This window comes from Diadema setosum, chromosome 15 (assembly GCF_964275005.1).
Source record: "Diadema setosum chromosome 15, eeDiaSeto1, whole genome shotgun sequence".
Classification (NCBI taxonomy): domain Eukaryota; kingdom Metazoa; phylum Echinodermata; class Echinoidea; order Diadematoida; family Diadematidae; genus Diadema; species Diadema setosum.
Window position 1 is genome coordinate 18,864,858 of NC_092699.1, and position 20,987 is coordinate 18,885,844.

Consider the following 20,987-nt stretch of genomic DNA (forward strand, 5'->3'; position numbering starts at 1 on the left):
AACTTTGAATTCCTCTTAGAATGGTATGCTCTTTACTATTTCATAAGACTGTTTTCTTGGTATCTTGCAAAAAGTTGAAAGCCCAATCCTCAGCTCCACCAATACTATACCATCCCTTTAAAGCATCATTGATAAGATAATAATGACGTTGCTATTTGAACCAAGCAAATATCATATTGCTACTCCTGAAAATAAAAAAATAAAAATCCACTTTTAAGAAAAGAAAACTTAGAGAGAGTGTAACTATAGTTTGTAGTTAAGGAAACACATTTTACGTCACAGAGGGTGATTATGAGAGATTCCCCTTACTGGCCAGTGTTGTGGTAATTAACTCTATTTCACACATCCGCTCAAGGCAAGGGAGAGGGCCGAATTATTAAGCCCTATTTCACAATTTAACTCTCTTGATGTCAAAGCAGTCAGAATAGGTTGGCTGGCTGTGTTCTCCAATGCCTTTAGTCATCGTGGCGTGAGCTTTGTAAGATATAACACGAGATCTTTACGTCAGAGCACTCTTACTAATTCTAGCATCCGCGCATGCGCGTGAGTCTTTTGGGGAAGTTTTGCTCCACCTTCATCGATCCCTCTAGAACACCCTCTGCATTTGTGGACGTCCTTGGGTGATCCACGTTCTCTAGCGAGCCTCTTCTTCAACTTCATCATCTCACAAAGGAGTCCACTTGTGAGGTACATCCATCTCTCCTTGAAGGACTCTGCCCTTTGTACACCCCAACCATGGGACTTTTGCGAATCTTATCCGTTTTCTTGTTGTCAATCCACGGCGCCTTTGCCGTGTGGACTCTTCAAAAACTCTCCACCCAGTACGTTCCTGCGGACTATATCAACGCAGCAGAGCCAACTTACGTCTATGATGGAGGTGCAGTGAACAGCGTGGTTTACGACCCAGTTACCTCCTACGCATACGTTGCAGGTAAGTCAGTCTAAAGTGGTCAAACCAAGAAGGTATATTGATAAAACTAATGGTGCCTCTGGCTATCAATGTCCAGGGTATTTCTCGTCGAGGAAGCTGGCATCAAAAGTAAAGATAGGAGAACGAGGAGGAAGGGGCAGAAAAGAAATATAGTATGGTGCAAAGTGCATCGCAAGTATCAGGACTGAGATTTGAACCTATATTTACATTGAAAAAAGATATACATAATGATATGCAGCGCAGAATGAAGCTGGGACTTCTGGAACCGTCCTGAAATGGAATGGTTACTATATAACAATAGCAATGGAAATGTACAGATTGAAAATATAAGAATAAGGAAGAAACAAAGTGTATATTATCAACATTAAACATTTGAATTATTGATAGTATACAGCGCGATATGAACTATAACGGGAACCTCGACGATGCCAAGACATTCATCTCGTCTTAGTAGAGTTTATTGATTAGTAATAGCCCAATTATTGCTGCTAATATCTGGATGGTTTTATGTCCACTCTTGCCAGATGAAAAATTCGATCGGGCTATGTAACTTTTTCTTTTTTTCGAAGTTGGTCCGCGTGCCAATTCAGGGGGGCTAATTTTGGAATGGGAAATTGTTGGCAGCTGGCTGGCTAAATTAAGTCTATCCGGGCGTAGGGAAGGCTGTGCATTCGTCTCTCTACGAGGGCACAATTAAAGGTAGCATATTGGATGCAAACATCCCCAATTCATTAAGATTTTATCAATGGAATGCATGACACAGTGTTTTTTGTGGCCTGAATTCTTGATATGAGTTACGATGAATATCATAACTATTGAATAAGGGAGGATGAAAAGGGCCTCTTACAGTGTTTTAATCTCCTATCTATAGTTATATCCATAATCTAATAAATACTTTCGAGATTTAAGCATTACATTCCTGAAGCAGAGTAGATAAATGTTATTTCCAGCTATTTGGCCATTTTATAGACGCCTCTGCATGCTCACATATCAAATCGGGTTCGTTAGCTATAGGAAATTTCAATGAATTTTGTGAAAACTTTTCATGAAACTGACTTTTAACGTGATGAGATGTTCGCGGTTTCATTCACGTGCAACATCTACTCGTGACAGTGAGGTGTATCATGCTTTCGGGGGGGGGGGGGGTACGCAGTGCACGTGTTCTGTTGGCTCTTATCGTCTGTGAGCTAAACACAATAGACCACAGCATATTAATCAATGGTACGGAAACATTTCAACGAAACTGACTCTGATTGTTCTTATTTCAAACATCTCAGTATCAATAATGATTGTTCCTAAATAGTGTATTAACGTTATCAATTTCAGCAGATTTGTTTTGTTTTGTTTCATCATTCAAGAAAAAAAAACCCACAAAAGTATATAAGGTATATTGGAAACATTGAAGTTAAAAAATATCAAGGTGCATAATCCAAGTATAGTAGGGCTACATTAAATCATCATATATAAATATATATATATATATATATATATATATATATATATATATATATATATATATATATATATATAATCATGCAGCATTAGATGCGAGTTTCAGTCTATCTTCTTGTGTAGCATGCGACATCAAACTAGAAAAGTCATGACAACGCTACTGGAATAAACTTACATGTAGTTCTTATACCTTCTTACTTGCAAATATATATATATAATATATATATATATATATAACTACTATTAACGTATAGTTGAATTCAACTCTATATAGTGCAGATTAGAAAAAAAAAAGAACACGTTTAACACTTCTACGATTTTTTATTGATTATATATTCGAGCTTTTAACTTTATTTTTAACACATTTTTTTTTTCTGGTTTCATGTCCATGCTGACTCTTCTTCTGATAGGGTACTTCATATATTAGATTTTTGCTGTGCTATTCTCTTTGGTTAACTCATCCTTGTAGGCTAATCATCACACCTTTTGTTCCATGTTGCTGTTTTTTCTTTTCATTTTGAACAAAAATATAGATGTACCAAACATATCATGCTAATTAAATTATACATTCCTGTTGTACAAACATTCTCTTTCTGCAGTTTCTATTCATTGTTTGTTGAACCCGGTAATGCCATTAAGTTGTCGAATTTCTTTCTTCTTGAAAACTTTTCTTTCAGGAGTGCAATGTTACCCCTTGTCACCACATGAGTGTTTCATAAGAGAGATAAGATATCACTATTCTCTCTCTCTCTCTCTCCCTCTCTCTCTCTAACACACACACTTTCTTCTGTCTGTCTCTTCTTCTTCTTCTACTAATATTTCTTCTTTTTTTCTTCTTCTTCTACTAATATTTCTTCTTCTTTTTCTTCTTCTTCTTCTACTAACATTTTTTCTTTTTTTTTCTTCTTCTTCTTCTACTAACATTTTTTTTTCTTTTTTCTTCTTCTTCTACTAATATTTCTTCTTCTTCTTCTTCTTCTTCTTCTTCTTCTTCTTCTTCTTCTCGGTTTTGATTTCTGTCTCTGTTGGCGAAACCCATCTCAAGGTTTTGATTTCTTTGTGTCTAGTCCCTGTGCGTCGTTTCGACATCCTTAGTCTGCTCCACGCTGCGATGTGTCATTTCCCGTACTCGACTCTCTCGTCCTAGGCCGCTGTCTACCCCCTCTCCAGCGCTTCCCTTCCCCTTCCTCTTCCCCGGCTCATGTAAAGGTCAATCCAGAATAAAAATACACCAGTATATAGAACAACGTGCTTCAAATTTTATCCTTAAATCCTAACACTAACTGCTCCTCAGTTAATGTCGCCTTTTTCAAAGATGACAATGTGTCAAATTTCACCAAGCCTTAATTGTAGGCCTATACATTGAGTCAAAATTTGGTTCAAAGCGGATCAATATTATGGTGTTTGATAAAATGAAAACACTTCCAAAATATCCTCAGTTATCAACTCACCGCAAGTAAATCTTTCTATATCAGTCAATTCAAACTTCAAATTTCATGTCCTATTTTCGTGACAGCAATCAATCGACAAGCTTGTGTACGATGTCGCCAAAATGAGTAATCAAACAGTCCTAATTCAGTCTGTGTTCACCTGAAGACTTTTTTTTTGTAGTCGTGGCAAGTATTGATACTATTTTTGGGAATAATACATCAATTAAATTATCAACAAGTTCATGACTCGTGTATGAAGGCACTGTCTGCGCGTGAACATTTGAATGCCACAATCGTCATGTACCCGTCGCTTTTTACGCCCTGTCCAACAGGAAACGGCATTCTATATAATTTGCAGTCTTTGCCCATTGTAGGCTCACAGAATATCGCAGATGAAAGGAATCCGGAAATATGCGTTTAGTTTATTAATTTAGATAGTGCCCAAGAAAAAAGAGATTTCATTTTGAACACGTAATGTCAAAACCCAAACTTTGTGTTCTTTATTGGACGCACCGCAAGGAAGTGCTCACTAATCAAGGTTCTATGGCAATATCATAACATCTCCCTCCGCACAGGGGGCTGTCTGAGCCCTCTCCGTTCTGGACTTGAGAGAAAGAGCAAAACTTTGCTACAGGTGATTAAGATCAATATCCGTCGGGGTTTGTTTGGTGATAACGTGCGTTTTCCTCTCCAGGAAACGTGGATTATACCTTTAATAATGATCGCATTTTGCACTCCTACAATATAATGGTATATTGTTCCAACCAAGGAAAAGTCAAACAACGCCAAAGTCATTCTCAAGAATTTTAATACGCCGAATTTTAGTGACTGTTGTAGCATTCTAACAAATAATGTCTTCCAGAATTAGAAGAGATCGTGCTGGTGGTTGTCAGATGATTTGGCAACTAGATCCCTTTCGCTAATACGTGAGGCTGGTACTATCTTCCTGTATTAGCTTAGGTATCACTTTTCACTGAGGAGCTTGGAGACGACATCTGTTACTGTGTGTAGTTAAAAAGATAAATAGATAAGCAAAATGAATAAACAAATAAATGAATAAATAAATAGTAGATTTGTTAGTAATTAATTATATGTCTACAATTATGCATATCAAGAATACATAATTATGCTACCATTTTGTAAAAGAAAAGTAAACGATGCAATGTTAGAGTTTAAACTCTCACATAAATAAGAAAGGTATATAAGACGACGATGTTTTAAGTTTCACATAGTTTAATCAAGTTAAATTACGTTTCGTACAAGGATAACATAATATCGTCACACACTTGCTGATTTAGTCACCTTTTGTTAAAAGAAAAAAGTTGCCAAGGTTTAAGTGAAATTCAGCTTGAGACTTCTAATATGCATGGGCGTAAATCCCGGGGGGGATGGGGGGGATATATCCCCCCCTGAAATGGAGGAGGGGGGGATGGCCTGTACAATCATCCCCCCCTGAATTTTGAAAAAAAAAAATGGAGGAAGCAGAAATGTGATTGTATCAATTTTGGCATATTGCGTGACGTTTGTACGCCGGCCTTCAGACAGGAAACAGAGCTGAACAGTATTCTATCTTGTAGGAAAATGTATACATAATTTTCTCAAGCGCTCGCTCGCTTCGCTCGCTCGCGAAGAAAGTAACATCGACATAACCGTCGGCCTTATGCCAAAAGGCCTTAACACCATAGACTTTGTACACTATTAGTGCCCTTTCGGCATGAGGCCGACGATACTGTACAATGTAAGGTATGGCTCAGACGTTGACAACGTCACATAGTATAGGCCTACATGTAAACATGCTATGACGCGAGTAACTTGGGACCATCTGCAAAATATGTATGAAAACAAACAAACAAACAAACAATAAAAAAAACTATATCGCCATAATTGAACCCTCTCCATTTCCTGAATCATTCCTGAGAAACGACAGTGACTGGTGACTCAGTCAGGATACATCTATGGGCATACCAGGGAAGATCAGGGGCGTCGAATCTATTTTTTTTTTTTTGGGGGGGGGGGCAAAGGGGGGCAAGTGTTTAGGCAGACAAATCATTTATCCCCCAAGCAATTCCCGAGATGAGGACAAATCTCGAACCTTCTTAATGGAAAATTGTCCAAATATCGCCAGAACTATGCACCAGATAGTTGTATTGCAATCTTTAACATGCAAAAGCTCCGCTATACAGGATCCCTTTCGATAGACTTTGTACACTTTTGAGATTGACGTATATTTCCCTAATTTATCAAAGAGTGTGCAGCTGATCTTTCACTTAACAAAAGCACCCTCATATGCAGAGGCGTCGATGGGGGTGGGGGGGGAATGGTTCCCCCATAAACGTGGGACAAACAAAAGCGAAAAATATAGCCACAAACGGCAGTTTTTGGAGTGTAAAATGTCAAAATTTTAAAGCTCGCTCGCTCCGCTCGCTCGCATTTAATCGCTATGCCATTCTTCTGATGTTGCTGCCAGTGACTGACAGCAGTTGCGCCCGGTGCGCCCCCCTTAATTTCCAAAGCGAAATATGGTATAGCTGCAAACGACAGTTTTTGGACTGTAAAATGTCAAAATTTTGAAGCTCGCTCGCTTTGCTCGCTCGCATTTAATCATTATACCATTCTCCTGATGTTGCAGCCAGTAATTGCCAGCAGTTTTCGCCCGATGCGCCCCCCCCCCCTTAATTTCCCAAGCGAAAAATATAGCTACAAACGGCAGTTTTTGGACTGTAAAATGTCAAAATTTTGAAGCTCGCTCGCTTCGCTCGCTCGCATTTAATCGCTATGCCATTCTTCTGATGTTGCTGCCAGTGACTGACAGCAGTTGCGCCCGGTGCGCCCCCCTTAATTTCCAAAGCGAAATATAGCTACAAACGACAGTGTTTGGACTGTAAAATGTCAAAATTTTGAAGCTCGCTCGCTTTGCTCGCTTGCATTTAATCATTACACCATTCTCCTGATGTTGCAGCCAGCAATTGCCAGTAGTTTTCGCCCGGTGCGCCTCCTTAATTTCCAAAGCGAAAAAATACAGCCACAAACGACAGTTTTGGGGACTGTAAAATGTCAAAATATTCAAGCTCACTCGCATTTAATCATTATGCCGTTCTCCTGATGTTGCTGCCAGTAACTGCCAGCAGTTTTCACCTGGTGCGCCCCCTTGATTTCCAAAGCGAAATAATACAGCCACAAAGGACAGTTTTTGGGACTGTAAAATATCAAAATTTTCAAGCTCACTCGCTTCGCTCGCTCGCATTTAATCGTTATGCCATTCTCCTGATGTTGCTGCCAATAATTGCCGGCAGTTGGCCCGGCGTGCCCCCCCCCCTTAATTTCCAAAGCGAAAAAATACAGCCACAAACGGCACTTTGGGGACTGTAAAAAATAATGTCAAAATTTTCAAACTCGCTCGCTTCGCTTGCTCGCATTCAATCGTTATGCCATTCTCCTGATGTTGCATACTGCCAGTAATTGCCAGCACTTGTGCCCGGTGCGCCCCCCCCCCTTAATTTCCAAAGCGAAAAATATAGCTACAAACGACAGTTTTAGGACTGTACAAAGTCAAAATTTTCAAGCTCACTCGCTTCGCTCGCTCGCATTTAATCGTTATACCATTCCCCTGATGTTGCTGCCAGTAATTGCCGGCAGTTGGCCCGGTGTGCCCCCCCCCCCCCTTAATTTTCAAAGCGAAAAAATACAGCAACAAACGGCACTTTGGGGACTGTAAAATGTCAAGATTTTCAAACTCGCTCGCTTCGCTTGCTCGCATTCAATCGTTATGCCATTCCCCTGATGTTGCTGCCAGTAACTGCCAGCAGTTGCGCCCGGTGTGCCCCCCCCCCCTTAATTTCCAAAGCGAAGAATTAGCTACAAAGACAGTTTTGGGACTGTAAAAAGTCAAAATTTTCAAGCTCACTCGCTTCGCTCGCTCGCATTTAATCGTTATGCCATTCCCCTGATGCTGCTGCCAGTAACTGCCAGCAGTTGTGCCCGGTGCGCCCCCCTTAATTTCCAAAGCGAAGAATATAGCTACAAAGACAGTTTGGAGACTGTCAAAAGTCAACATTTTCAAGCTCACTCGCTTCGCTCGCTCGCATTTAATCGTTATGCCATTCCCCTGATGTTGCTGCCAGTACTAACTGCCAGCAGTTGCGCCCGGTGTGCCCCCCCCCCTTAATTTTCAAAGCGAAAAAATACAGCTACAAACGGCACTTTATGGGGACTGTAAATATTAATGTCAAAATTTTCAAACTCGCTCGCTTCGCTCGCTCGCATTCAATCGTTATGCCATTCCCCTGATGTTGCATGCTGCCAGTAATTGCCAGCAGTTGTGCCCGGTGCGCCTCCTTAATTTCCAAAGCGAAGAATATAGCTACAAAGACAGTTTTGGGACTGTCAAAAGTCAACATATTCAAGCTCACTCGCTTCACTCGCTCGCATTTAATCGTTATGCCATTCCCCTGATGTTGCTGCCAGTAACTGCCAGCAGTTGCGCCCGGTGCGCCCTCCTTAATTTCCAAAGCGAAAAAATACAGCCAAAAACGGCAGTTTTTGGACTGTAAAATGTCAAGATTTTCAAGCTCGCTTGCTTCACTCGCTCGCATTCAATTGTTATGCCATTCTCCTGATGTTGCTGCCAGTAATTGCCAGCAATTGCACCCGGTGTGCCCCCCTTAATTTCCAAAGCAAAAAAAATACAGCCACAAACGGCAGTTTTTGGACTGTAAAATGCCAAAATTTTCAAGCTCGCTCGCATTTAATCGCTACACCATTCTCCTGATGTTGCTGCCAGTAATTGCCAGCAGTTGCACCCGGTGCGCCCCCCTTAATTTCCAAAGCAAAAAAAAAAAAAAAATACAGCCACAAACGGCAGTTTTTGGACTGTAAAATGCCAAAATTTTCAAGCTCGCTCGCATTTAATCGCTACACCATTCTCCTGATGTTGCTGCCAGTGATTGACAGCAGTTGCGCCCGGTGCGGCGCCCGGTGCGGCACCCCTTAATTCCCAAAGCGAAGAAGTATATCTACAAAAGGCAGTTTTTAGACTGTAAAAGTATTATGTCAAATTTTTCAAGCTCGCTCGCTCCGCTCGCTCGCATTTAATTGCTATGCCATTCTCCTGATGTTGCTGCCAGTGATTGACAGCAGTTGCGCCGGTGTGCCCCCCCCCCCCTTAGTTTCCAAAGCGAAGAATATAGCTACAAACGGCAGTTTTTGGACAGTAAAATGTCAAAATTTCAATGTAAAAAGATGGGAGGGGGAAACCCCCCTACCATACCCTCCCCCCCCCCTTGCTTGCTTCGCTCCCTCACGATCTCAAAACCGCTCCCCCTAAGATCAAATCCTGTCTACGCCGGTGATAGGCCCCACTATTTAGTAGGCCTTTGCAGTGATGTCGCACAGGCGGAGCAAGAGCTGAAATACCACGATTTAGTCATTCAATAATATATTGTGAATATTTCATTTTCTATTGGGTTTTTTTAAAGAAAAAAAAACACAAAAATTTCACCAAACGTGTGCACCAGATCGCTGAATTTCAGGTCTTAAAATGCAAAATCTTCCTCGTGTGGGAGAGGGATACACCCCCCCCCCCATACACACCCTCCCCCCGTTCGGTCGCTCCGCTCCCTCTCACAGATATTTCAAATACAAACTGATTTTCCGCCGCAAGTCATCTGACAAGCAAAAAAAAAAGCAACAACAAGAACAAAAAGTCTTCATATTTTTGCTGCCATTCTCCTCCCGCTTTATATTTCTGCAAAAGAATGCATGGGACATCCGATCCCTGTAAAGTGTGTCTGTGGTGGGGGGGGGGGGAGGGGAGGGGGCACAAAGCTTCCCCCCCCCCCCCCGGTTATGGGCTTGTGATCGTGGTGATGACCATCCCCCCCACTCCTCAGTACGGATTTACGCCGTTGCTAATATGAGACGATGATACCCAAACTTCGGTGGCCTATATTTTTATTTTGATTGTGACCAAAGTCAGTGTTTCATGGGGGGAAAAATCTGATGTTTCTTTTCTTTGTGCGATTTTAACAATAAAACTTCTACCGTTTTGTCACTTTAGGTTCGGTTGGCTTTTATTTACGCTATATATTCAAGACAAACTAGATACGTATGTCATTGCGATTGTCCTCCACAATAACTTACTGTAATCATAATTGTCTAAACGCTTTGTCGTTTTCTTTCCAAACCAATGTAGATTGTTACTCATCATGTTTTGATGATTCGGAGCACGACCTCTCTCGCTCCGTCTGTATTTCATTTTTGTCAACTTTATGTGAATCCTCTTGTAATAACTGTACCATCTTGACTCATGAAACACTGAATTCAAGATCTTATGAATTGAACAAACTACCAGTGGGATAACTAATGTACAAATACAAAAATAACACTTGTTGTGTTCAGAGAATGCCGTCAGTATTGCAAGATAATTACAAATAGAATGCAGCGTAGTACATGATCATAAGAAATCCTTATTCTGGTTGTGTAGGGGCGACTTATTTGAACTATATTCAGAAGACATGGGGTCTCTCTATACTTCTTAATTGCTTCTGTAACCAACATTTACTTATCCCAATTATTCTTTGTGAATTCTGTACAAAGAGAAGGAAAAGGAAAAAAGTTTCTGAAGTGCTCATTTTTTCTTCATTTCCATAAGACTTCAGCACCAGTCAAAGAAGCAGCAGCCTGGAAACTTACGTCGTACCACTCACCCCCCCCCCCCCCTTCTTAAAGGTCAAATCTATACACTGCACGCGGTCAAGAGGAATTCGGTATCAAATTATTTATCCAGTCATTTGAAACTAGTCACGAATGGTTATTTAGTCGGGAAACGGAGTGAGGAAACATCTTATGCGGACCTGAAAATAAACCTCGGCCTGCCGACATCGATTAATGAGACTCATCACCGGATTCCTGTTATCAAAAAACCGCCCTGCGAGGGGATGACGTAAGAGGATGTGCCCCCGAATCAGCTAGAAACGCCCTGCTGACTTCATGGAGTGTATACTGTATACTGCGGGGGAAAGTAACCGTGATACCCAGTTGGTGCTGTTATGTTTAAACTATTAGTATCATGATTATAAGGTCTCCATAGAGAAGGATTAATGCCAGTAATCATGGTAATGTCTTAAAGCCATAATAGTGCTGTCAGGCAGCTAATTGATATGACCTATCTCTGAACCCATGCCAGCTCTTTATAGCTATGAATCTTCCAAGGGATATACATTGCTGTAGCAGCAGTAAAACACTGTATCGAACCTGACATCATTTTATCTCAGCTCCTTCACGAAGTTGAGGTATGAAAAGAATCCAAGAGTTGTTCGTGTAGCATCTTCGTGTTCAGTGAGTTACATTAACGTTTTGAAAAATACATGTACTGGGAACTTCACGTGACATGCACCAAGCTGAAACTTGCTCATGTTTTCTGTACCTGTTGGTTAATATTGGCAGTAAAGTAAAGTGAATTCCACCCCCATAAAAACAACAACAACAAAATAATACAATACTAAACAATATACAATTTTTCAGCTGAAACAATGTCAAAGTCCGACGTCTTCATGAAGTTCATTCAGCAAGAGAGTTCAAGAGCACAAAATAATTTTCAATCACCGACAATCATCATTCTGTGCCGAATGAAAAAACAAAAACAAAAAACTAACAGTTGTGGCAATAGGCGATTAATGATAAATAGAGATACGCCTTACGTATTATTATTATTTGCAATAAAAAAAAGAATCAAGCAATGGCCCCTTTCCTCTGTATAGTGTGTTGTATCCCAGTTCTCTTTGTAAAACACCAAATGGGGTACTATCTTGCTGTCATAACCCATTCATCACAGTCGTATTAATAGATAATGTACATGTATTACATAATAATGATAATGACGAGTGTATATCTGATTTCCAATGGTTCTAAGATAGATTGTTTTTGTTGCTGTTGCCTTTCAGTCATATTTTCGATGTAATTCTGTGACGCACTGATAAAAGTAGCCTCTATGAATTTGCAAATTATAGATATATCATGAACAAGTTGTATTTTACACTGCATATTTGTCAGTGCACAATGTGATTGACCCATTGTTCTCTTTGAGTAAAGATAAGCACAGAAAACTCATTGCAGAATAATACACACTGTCCAACGTCTTTAACACAGAGAGGGTTAAAGAGCGGGGTTCACGGTTTGTATAGAAGGACTGGTGACGTAGTGATGTAATGAGACAGGCATGCTCATTCACCGAGAATAATACACACTGTCCAACGTCTTTAACACAGAGAGGGTTAAAGAGCGGGGTTCACGGTTTGTATAGAAGGACTGGTGACGTAGTGATGTAATGAGACAGGCATGCTCATTCACCGAACCTTAAAACCATAGTACGATGAATTGGAAAGTTTTTGGAAAGTTTTTGGGAAGTTTTTGCAAAGTTTCATATTTCCCATTTATCATCTCCCTAGGTGACAAGCATGTCCAGGTTGTCGACTTCGCGCGCTTCCGGCGCCCAGACATCGTGGCTAAGGTCAAGTCTACAGGTGGGGCAGTCACGAACATTGCCCAGTGCGGATACTTTGTGGCCTGGCTGACCCGCGGTGCGTCGATCACCGATCCGGGAACCCTGACGATATACGACAGCTATAGGCGGGTCTCCAAGAAATGGAACATGCTGTGCTCAGCACAAGGTAAGAAAAAGAGATAATAAAGGTTAAGGAGGGGAAGAAGAGGAAGGGGAATAAAAACAAAGGAAACTATGAATTTTCACTTCATTGAATATACAAGATATCCTTCACTTCGTATCATGCTGATAGCAGGAGGTGGATGGATACGTATGCCTATATAGAGATATAACATCTCTGACAATGGTGAGGATTAGTGACGGATCCAGGCGGGGGCGTACCTGTCGCCCCCTATTTTTTTTTTGTTAAAACAGAAGAAATAAAAAGAAAAATGGGGATGCGCGTGCGTCTCCCCTTTAATTTTGTAAAGCCCCCCTTCCTCCACCCCCCCCCCCCCCCCTTTACGAAATTCCCAGAGCCGCCTCTGGGTGATGTTAACGATGAAATAAATCTTGATGATATATAATAGTAGAATTAATTACAGGAAAAATGCTAGTCGAATGTATGCTAATGATGACGATGATCACCAATAACCAATCTGTTACACATACACCTCGGAACGCGTCGCTGTCATTAGGTACGTTACTATAAGAAAGCATACCACAGATTACGAGCAAGTTGTGCTTTCCTATTTGTTGTGTTAATTGTGTTACATTCTGTTCGTTCAACTTCTTGATAAAACTACGTCCTTTGCAGTCGGAAGTGATCCAGTGCATCTTCGCTTCTTCCATGACTGCTCGACCATCGTCGTCGCCAACAAGGGCACAGCTGCCGGTGACGCCTCTGCCGGAACTTTCACCAACCCCGAAGGGACAGTCTCCATTGTTCGTCTGTACCCCAACTCCGGCAACCAGCAGTTACCGCCAAATGGCCCACCAGCAGGTCCCGGTGTACCACAAAACTGTGGTACGGCTGCTCCATTCAGAATGACGATCAGCACCATTGACTTCACACGATTCAATGATCCGTAAGTCCATAGAGCCTGATATTGTTTATGGAAAAACAGATTACAACCAATTTATTTGAAATGGTCTAAATTTGAGGGGTTTTTTTGAAACACCATATGACCCCGTAAAGTGACTTGTAAGCCTCGAATGAGTGAGGAGGTGTCTGACAGCCTGAGTAAAATATATCCCACAGAAAGACTCGTTTTGAATAAATGAAGTGAGAGGAAGGAAAAAAAGATGGGTGGAAGTTCGTATCTACATTCAATGACTGATTTATAGCAATCTTAATATCGACGAATCATCAATAATGTCGAATGATGATGCCGAAAAAAAAAAATCTGGGTCGTACGTGACTGTAGCAGGTGATATGCTTGTAAGGGATAAATAGGAGCCTACAGTGTAGTTGTTTGCGTGAGTTTCCACGAAAGAGATAAAGAAAGGTAGGAGCCTGCATGAGTGTTTGTGTGTATATGTGTTCGAGGAATCAGCGGTTGATAGGGTTAGTCTATCGGGCAATGGGGAGCAAAACTATGACGTCACGATCAAAACACCGAGACGCTTATGTCTCGCTTTATGTCCGAAACACCAGGTTTGATTCCTGGCTGATGCATATTCTTGTGATTCGGTAGCTCCACGGTTCTATCACATTAAATAATGATCGAAACCTTACCAAATTTGCTGTTTTTATTACGCAGTGTTCGTGTTAACAAAACTTTGTTTAACACGACAAAGTACCCTTAGTGACGCATTTGTTTTGAAATCAAAATTATTCTTTCGTACTTTGATTGCAGTCTACAGGTAGTTTCCATGGTAGCTCTGCAATGCTCATTACTCGGTAGATCGGGTATAAAATTGGTTGTTGCTAAGGAAACTGCAGTTCGTAACTGATAGTCTTAATTCGGAAGGGACTTGGCATCATCGGTCAAATGATAGCTTATTAGTAAGCATCTATAAGTCCCTTTTTAACTGGTGCCTTAAAAGAAGTCCAGGCACGCTCCTTGTCAATGAAGCCAGGAATTCTACCTGCTGCCACCCGAAAATCAAACGCAGATCTTACAGTCTATATATCCTCCTATCCTCCTATCCTCCTATCCACCTATCCTGCTTTCCACTCACTTACTGATACTGAAACAAAGAACACCGTCACAGGCTGGACATGCTCAGATTAAACCAGAATGGCTTGCATTGTTTTATAATTACGTTAAAATTAACGTTTCTGAGTATAGAAAGATGAATTTCCAAATCTACGTTCAGAGAATATGATGCCATCTTATTTACTAAAGCCAACGGTTGGTCTTCGTATGTTCACAATTTGCAGAAAGTTCGCCCCATACCTGTCCTTCGTCCGAACACCCTATGACGGTTCACTCGATAGCAGCACACCGACTTTCTCTCAGGGAGTAGAGCCCTACTATGTAACAGGAGACCCCACGTACAACAGCGCCTACGTCAGCTTGAGGGTAAGAAGCGAATTCGAAACTCTTTCCATGTTTAATATGTGATATTGACATCACCATTGTGTTTTCATTGATTTGAACAAATTGTGTGAATGCTAATCATTTGGAAAAACTGGAACACAAGAAGGAAGAATTCGATTCCATGCACATTTTAGTCAAGCTGTTGTTATTCATTTCGATGCAGTCATCACAGAAAGAAACTGAAGAACTAAAACTTTAAATTTAATATCAAGAGTGCGAACACCGCCATCGAACGATTCCCCCTCAACAAACAACAACAAAATATCATATCAATCATAAATGAAACTACAATCATTATTTTCGATCGCAATGCTTTACGTTCATTTTGTCGGAGCTCCCCAGGATACTTTTGAATGTCTTAATCAAGTTTTGGTGCAGATGGTGCAATGAAAATTCAGAGAGAAAACTAAATGCGCGCATTAAGTCACAGCATTGTTTTGATTTTCTCTCTTTCTTGTCTTTAATATTCAGGAAAATAACGCCATAGTCCAGATCAACCTCGAGTATGGCAATGAGACCGTGTCGGCATTCAACTCTCTCCGTACTAAGGAATGGTTTCAGCTCAACCTGGACGCCACCAACGCTCCCCAACGTACGTCTAGCTCACTCTGTTCATAGTTTACATTGAACATAGCCAATTGAAACTATTAAACATTTGATTTATCATACCACAAGCATTAGTAGTTCAAGTCAACCTCATACCTCTTTGCGCCCTTCTTTTTGCTCCACATGACGGTGAGTGATGTGAGCGTTTATTGTGGCTTGTCAATACTCGTTAAGTACTGACATTTCTAATGAGTCCGCATATTAATCATGAAAAGAGATCTATGTGGAACGACCAAAATGCTCTAGCTCAACATTTTATTATGAACCCCCTGTTTCGATTCGTTTCAGCTGGACCTTCATTCGGCCGCTACGACATCTCCAGCCTTCGGCAGGCCGCCGCCATCGAGCCGTTCGAACGCAAGACCGGCTGGAACATGCTGGACACGTACCTCCTGACAGCCGATCAGGGAGCCATGACTCGGTACTCCTTCGAGGGACGCACCTGGTCCGATGCTATCCGCGGAGCTCGCCTCGAAAACGGTGATTAACTTCATTCATTATCACATTCTTATAACAAGCAAGATTACCACAAAATATATATTGCGTAATGTCTCACGCCTCGAAGTAGAATGGATATTCCCGAGTCCCACAGCTCTGTAGTATCAAAAATACTAAAATATAAAAAAACATTTTAATAAAGATACGGAATGCATTGCATCATGCAAGTTTTATACGACTGTCCTGCCCCAACTCCCACCCCCCCCCCCAAAAAAAAAAAAAAAATGCCAAGAAATTCCTTATAATGATAACAACGACCATGATGGGGAAAAAAACTTAAGCAAAAATAAATGCATTGATATGCTTACTAGTTAATAATATGTCCGATCCTTATGAACCAATAATCATGAAATTATTTCACGATTTGTTTCATTGCTAACACAGCGCCAGCCGCCCTCCAAGCTGACCTTCAAGATCCAGAAAAACTTGGTAAGTTGTCCATAAACCATGCTGACCCTGCTAAAAAGAGCATTGTCCAACGTTCCTTGGGAAAGAGACAGAGAACGGTAGAAGTTTCATAACAATCGGATGTAAGATAGAAACGGAGTTTTCAAGTTGTACGTATTTCTTTAAAGTATCGACTGTGGTTATGAGCAATTTGTTCTTGAAAATGGAATAAAGTATAGTGATGTTATTGTTCAAAAGTCTCCCAAAAACCGAAGCTCAAATCTTCAATAGGAGAAGTATGTTTTTGTTAAAAAAAAACCTGAAGAGAGAACATTATTATAATGTCCTTTGCAACAAGATTGCGAACTTTCGACAACTGGATTATGCAGCTCTTGTGTTTGATAGAGAGGTGCTGCAGTACATTGTGTCCTATTGTCCATTAGTTCTGTATTCCTGCCATGCTCTTTGCTTGCGATCACATCAAAGACTATTTTATAAAGTCTAAATATGAAACAACCGATTTTCGCCAAGGATATATTCATTAGCTCATGATCATTTCTCTTTTCTCTCAGGCAAGTTGATGGTGAGCAAAGTGGACGGCAGGTCAGATCCCTCAAATCCTCAGTCACCCATCAACCGTCTTCACTTCTTCGGCTCCAGAGGAATCTCCCTCTTCAAGGTAACAAGCTACATAATCAAATCTAACGCCATCATTTTTCAATTAATGGCTTATCTTGTCAAATACATATGTTACAATTACTTATATATTATATAATATATGTTATAGTATATGATTATGTATGATATAAATCATGTATTTGATAACATATGTATAACATTCATAATATGTAAGTCTATGTAGTTAGCATCATAGCACGGAATGAATAACAGGTCTGAAGCAACTTATGAGGTATAACTATGAAATACAGTTAGAGAGTGATGGCGTATGATACGAGGCACAACAAAAGAAGATGTATATATTTACCTATGAAATGGTGCACAAAAATCAGCATTTGACTACAGCTGTTGATTTCCACTCAAGGAAGCGAGGTATAAAACATTTCTATGAACGCAGAAAAATATGTGATATTGAAGAATGCATGGGAGATAATAATCAGGGTTACACTGTACCGTAAATTCACAATTCGATATTAAAGATCAGAACAATAGATCACGCACTGATCAACAATGAAATGGACACCAAGATCCTGTAACCAACACTTGTCACAATAATTGCTCACGAGGGAATCTCCAAGCAACATTTATCTTGGAATAGTTTTGCTCAGTGACCAAGACCATCAAAGTGTAAGTTTCGTCCGCCTGACTGCTCCGTTTAATATGATGCGATATTTTCAAAAGTTAACGAATTAACCACTATGTGTAAAAGCACGATCGACAGCCTAATAGATATACGTAGGCTACATGTATCATTATTAGCTCGTGGCATGACATATCCGTGATAACCCGATTTTCCCGAAACATTATCTTTTGACTTCAGTTCAACGGCACAACAAGCGATCTGGAATTTGTCTGGGATAGTGGCGACATAATCGCCACCGCCGTACAGGAGACCTTCCCGGACGTGTTCAACAGCAAGAGCAAGACTGCCGACGCCCAGTCCCATGGACCTGCCTCACAGGCTGATAAGGCCTCTATGTCACTGGTACGAATCAGCTTCTTTTCCCTCTCAGAGATTTCTGTTTAATGCATCTCTTCTATATTTAGACGAGTTGTAATGATAATAATAACAAGAAGAATAAGAAAAAGAAGAAGAAAAAAAAAAGAAAAGAAAAGTCGCCTTACAAAGGCAAAGCTGGCTGACAGGTTGCGAAAAATAAGAGACCGAAGAAAGCAAGGTCTAATAGCATATCACTCTTATATACTCATGTTATATGGAACGCAGAAGTTATACGGAATGTACTCAAATTATATGCCGACAAAATGCATAAATTCTTCTAGCAATTTGTAAACAGACATTAGTAGGCCCTACAGACACGCACACGAACAAATATACATATATACATAATTATACAATCAAACCTGTCTATTATATAACGGCCAAAGAGAAGCAGCACATGTATGGATGTATTTGTGTACGATCCATGTAATATTTTTAATGAATATTAGCAATAACTATCGACAGTTATACATATTTCTTGTACAAAAAACAACAACAGGTGTTTAAGAAATTACGCAGTTGTTATTGTTGTAGTTGGTGATGATGATGATGTGTGGACTTTTTCTGCTCAATCCTAAAATGGCATCAGTGGCCGCTATAATACACGCAATTTACCGACAGTTCAGCATATTGGTTGAGATCATAATAACTCGTTACAACCTTTTCCCACAATGTTGCACAGGGTGCAGAATGCAAGAGTCTTGCCATCGGTCAGGTGGCCGGCACCGATTTGGTCTTCGTCGGTGTCGACGGGCCCAGCGTCATCGCCATCTTCAGCGTTGGAGCCAACAACGTCACTCCCGCCTTCGAGTCCGTGTACCGCAATGCGCCCACGACGCCAGAGTTCAGCATTCTGATGGACGCCAAGACGATCGGCGACGTAGATCCCGCCACGCTGCAGTGAGTCGTCAATTCCCGATTACCTCTCGCAAGGCAATCCAGTACTAGTACACGTATCATGTTTCCCTATAAGAGGAATTAAAACCTATAAATATTACAGTGATGGATTGAGTGAAAGCAGCAATATTAGTGAAACACATCAGTGAAGGTTGAGGAAAATCGGATAATCCGTTTGAGGGTTTTAAATTTTGAATAACACATGATGTTCCATCTTACTAGAGAGCTTATCCAAGACTTTCCTGACATAGCAACAACTAATACATGCAAACGGGATTACATAATATATATATATACATACATACGTCCAAGTAAAAATAAAGTAAGCATAAACTGGTAAATTATCTCTTATTTGCCTCTGTTCTAGATTCATCCCACCGTCAAAGACGATCGACAAGAATGCCTACCTAATGGTTGGTGGAAAGAAGAGTGGTACGGTGACAATGTACAGAGTGACCAACGAGCCCAGGAAACTCATGATTGCAAGACTCAGTAAGTATTTTGAATCATAATAGTATGATTTGATTAGATTTGAATTGTAACATGGTTTATAAGCTGCTAAAGAGGCAATGAATAAGCAACCATGGGACTCGGCAATATGGAGAAAGTACCTTGCCTAGGGGCACAACCGCCACAACCACGAGGGGTCTCGAACCAGGAACCTTGTGATTGTGGTTCTATTCTTGTTTACTTTCTCTCCCCTTTTTTTTCAAGTTCAGGGTAATTTAAGTGACAAATTCTCAATTTTATACTTTTCTATCAACCCCAATGAAGAAAATGATGTAGACAGCACGGAAGAGGATCAGGTATTCATGTTTTTGAATCTAGCCACCTGGGCTACAATAGCGTAATAATTGCCACTGTGCACAAGTCCTTCCTACTATACAACATTATTGTCACTTTCTATCATCCTTAACACATTTTCATGTAATGCGGATTTGAAATATATATATATATATATATATATATATATATATATATATATATATATATATATATATATATATATATATATATATATATTTAGGCCTATATTCTAATTTGTGATATCTTATATAAAGATGGAATCATTATGATGGATTATGGATGGATGAATGACTGGATGAAAGACTAATTATCTGACTAATTCTAATGAATCTAACTTGCTCATGTGTTAATGAAGAAGTCACACTAAATCCCCTTCTTTCTCCTGTCACTTTTTCCTTCCACACCACAGAGAAGGAGGCTGCGATGTCAAGAAGCGGTGCGGCGAGCCGCCCGTCTCCCCTGCCAGCCGTTCTGCTCTCACTGCTACTGGCTGCTGCTACTCGCTTCATGTGAACAAGCTATGACGCAAGAACACTCTTGTGTAAAAAAAAAAAAAACAAAACAAAAAAACAAACAAACAAAACTGCCGTCTTTCAGCGAGAAACCATTTTACGCCGATGTAGCCACGGGTGGTTGTACAATTGACGCAAATGGGATACAACTGAAACTCACTTTACTTTAGAGTGGGAATCTCTCTCTTTTTTTCTTCTTCTTCTTTCTTTCTGGTGTGGAGGGGGAGGGGTGGGTCCTTGTGTGCAATATTTTTGAATGTATATTTCCAATCTTATGACTCTATTCTTGACCACAAACAAAATATTAATGTGCAACATAGAGCTAATTGAGCTGGCGGACGAATGAATGCATGGAAATGGATTCACATAGAGTGAATATTGTGATACTCTGTGCATCAGCACAGCTGGAAATACTGGTAGTTACTTTATGATTGATGTCACTTTCACTGTATTTTGTAGTTGGACTGTGGCTATTGTATTTAGGGGTAGTTTAGAGAAAGTTTTATGTGCATTTTCTGATGCAGATGTTTAAAGAGGAATATGTATTTACACACTTGTATGAAATCTGACCTTTTGAATCATATCAATACCACGTATTCCACAATATTTTATATTCGTAGATATGTTTTATGTTTAAATAAAACAATGTAGACTCAAACATAAACCTGCGTTGGAATTGTCATGCTAAAGGCTGAAGACAGCATCCCAGAGAGAGAGAGCAAGAGAGAGAGAGAGAGAGAGAATAATATTTGAATATATATATA

The 20,987-nt window shown here is 40.3% G+C and overlaps 1 protein-coding gene across 1 annotated transcript; it reads left to right on the forward strand.

The window, feature by feature from the left end:
* Positions 1–735: 735 nt before the first annotated feature.
* On the forward strand, positions 736–20,224 carry LOC140238583 (mesenchyme-specific cell surface glycoprotein-like). Its single transcript, XM_072318483.1, has 12 exons — positions 736–931; positions 12,258–12,479; positions 13,110–13,380; positions 14,679–14,820; positions 15,310–15,430; positions 15,733–15,924; positions 16,327–16,371; positions 16,902–17,008; positions 17,828–17,992; positions 18,690–18,907; positions 19,272–19,396; positions 20,121–20,224. Exons 1-12 carry the CDS (start codon positions 736–738, stop codon positions 20,222–20,224), a joined length of 1,908 nt encoding a protein of 635 aa, XP_072174584.1.
* Positions 20,225–20,987: the final 763 nt, after the last annotated feature.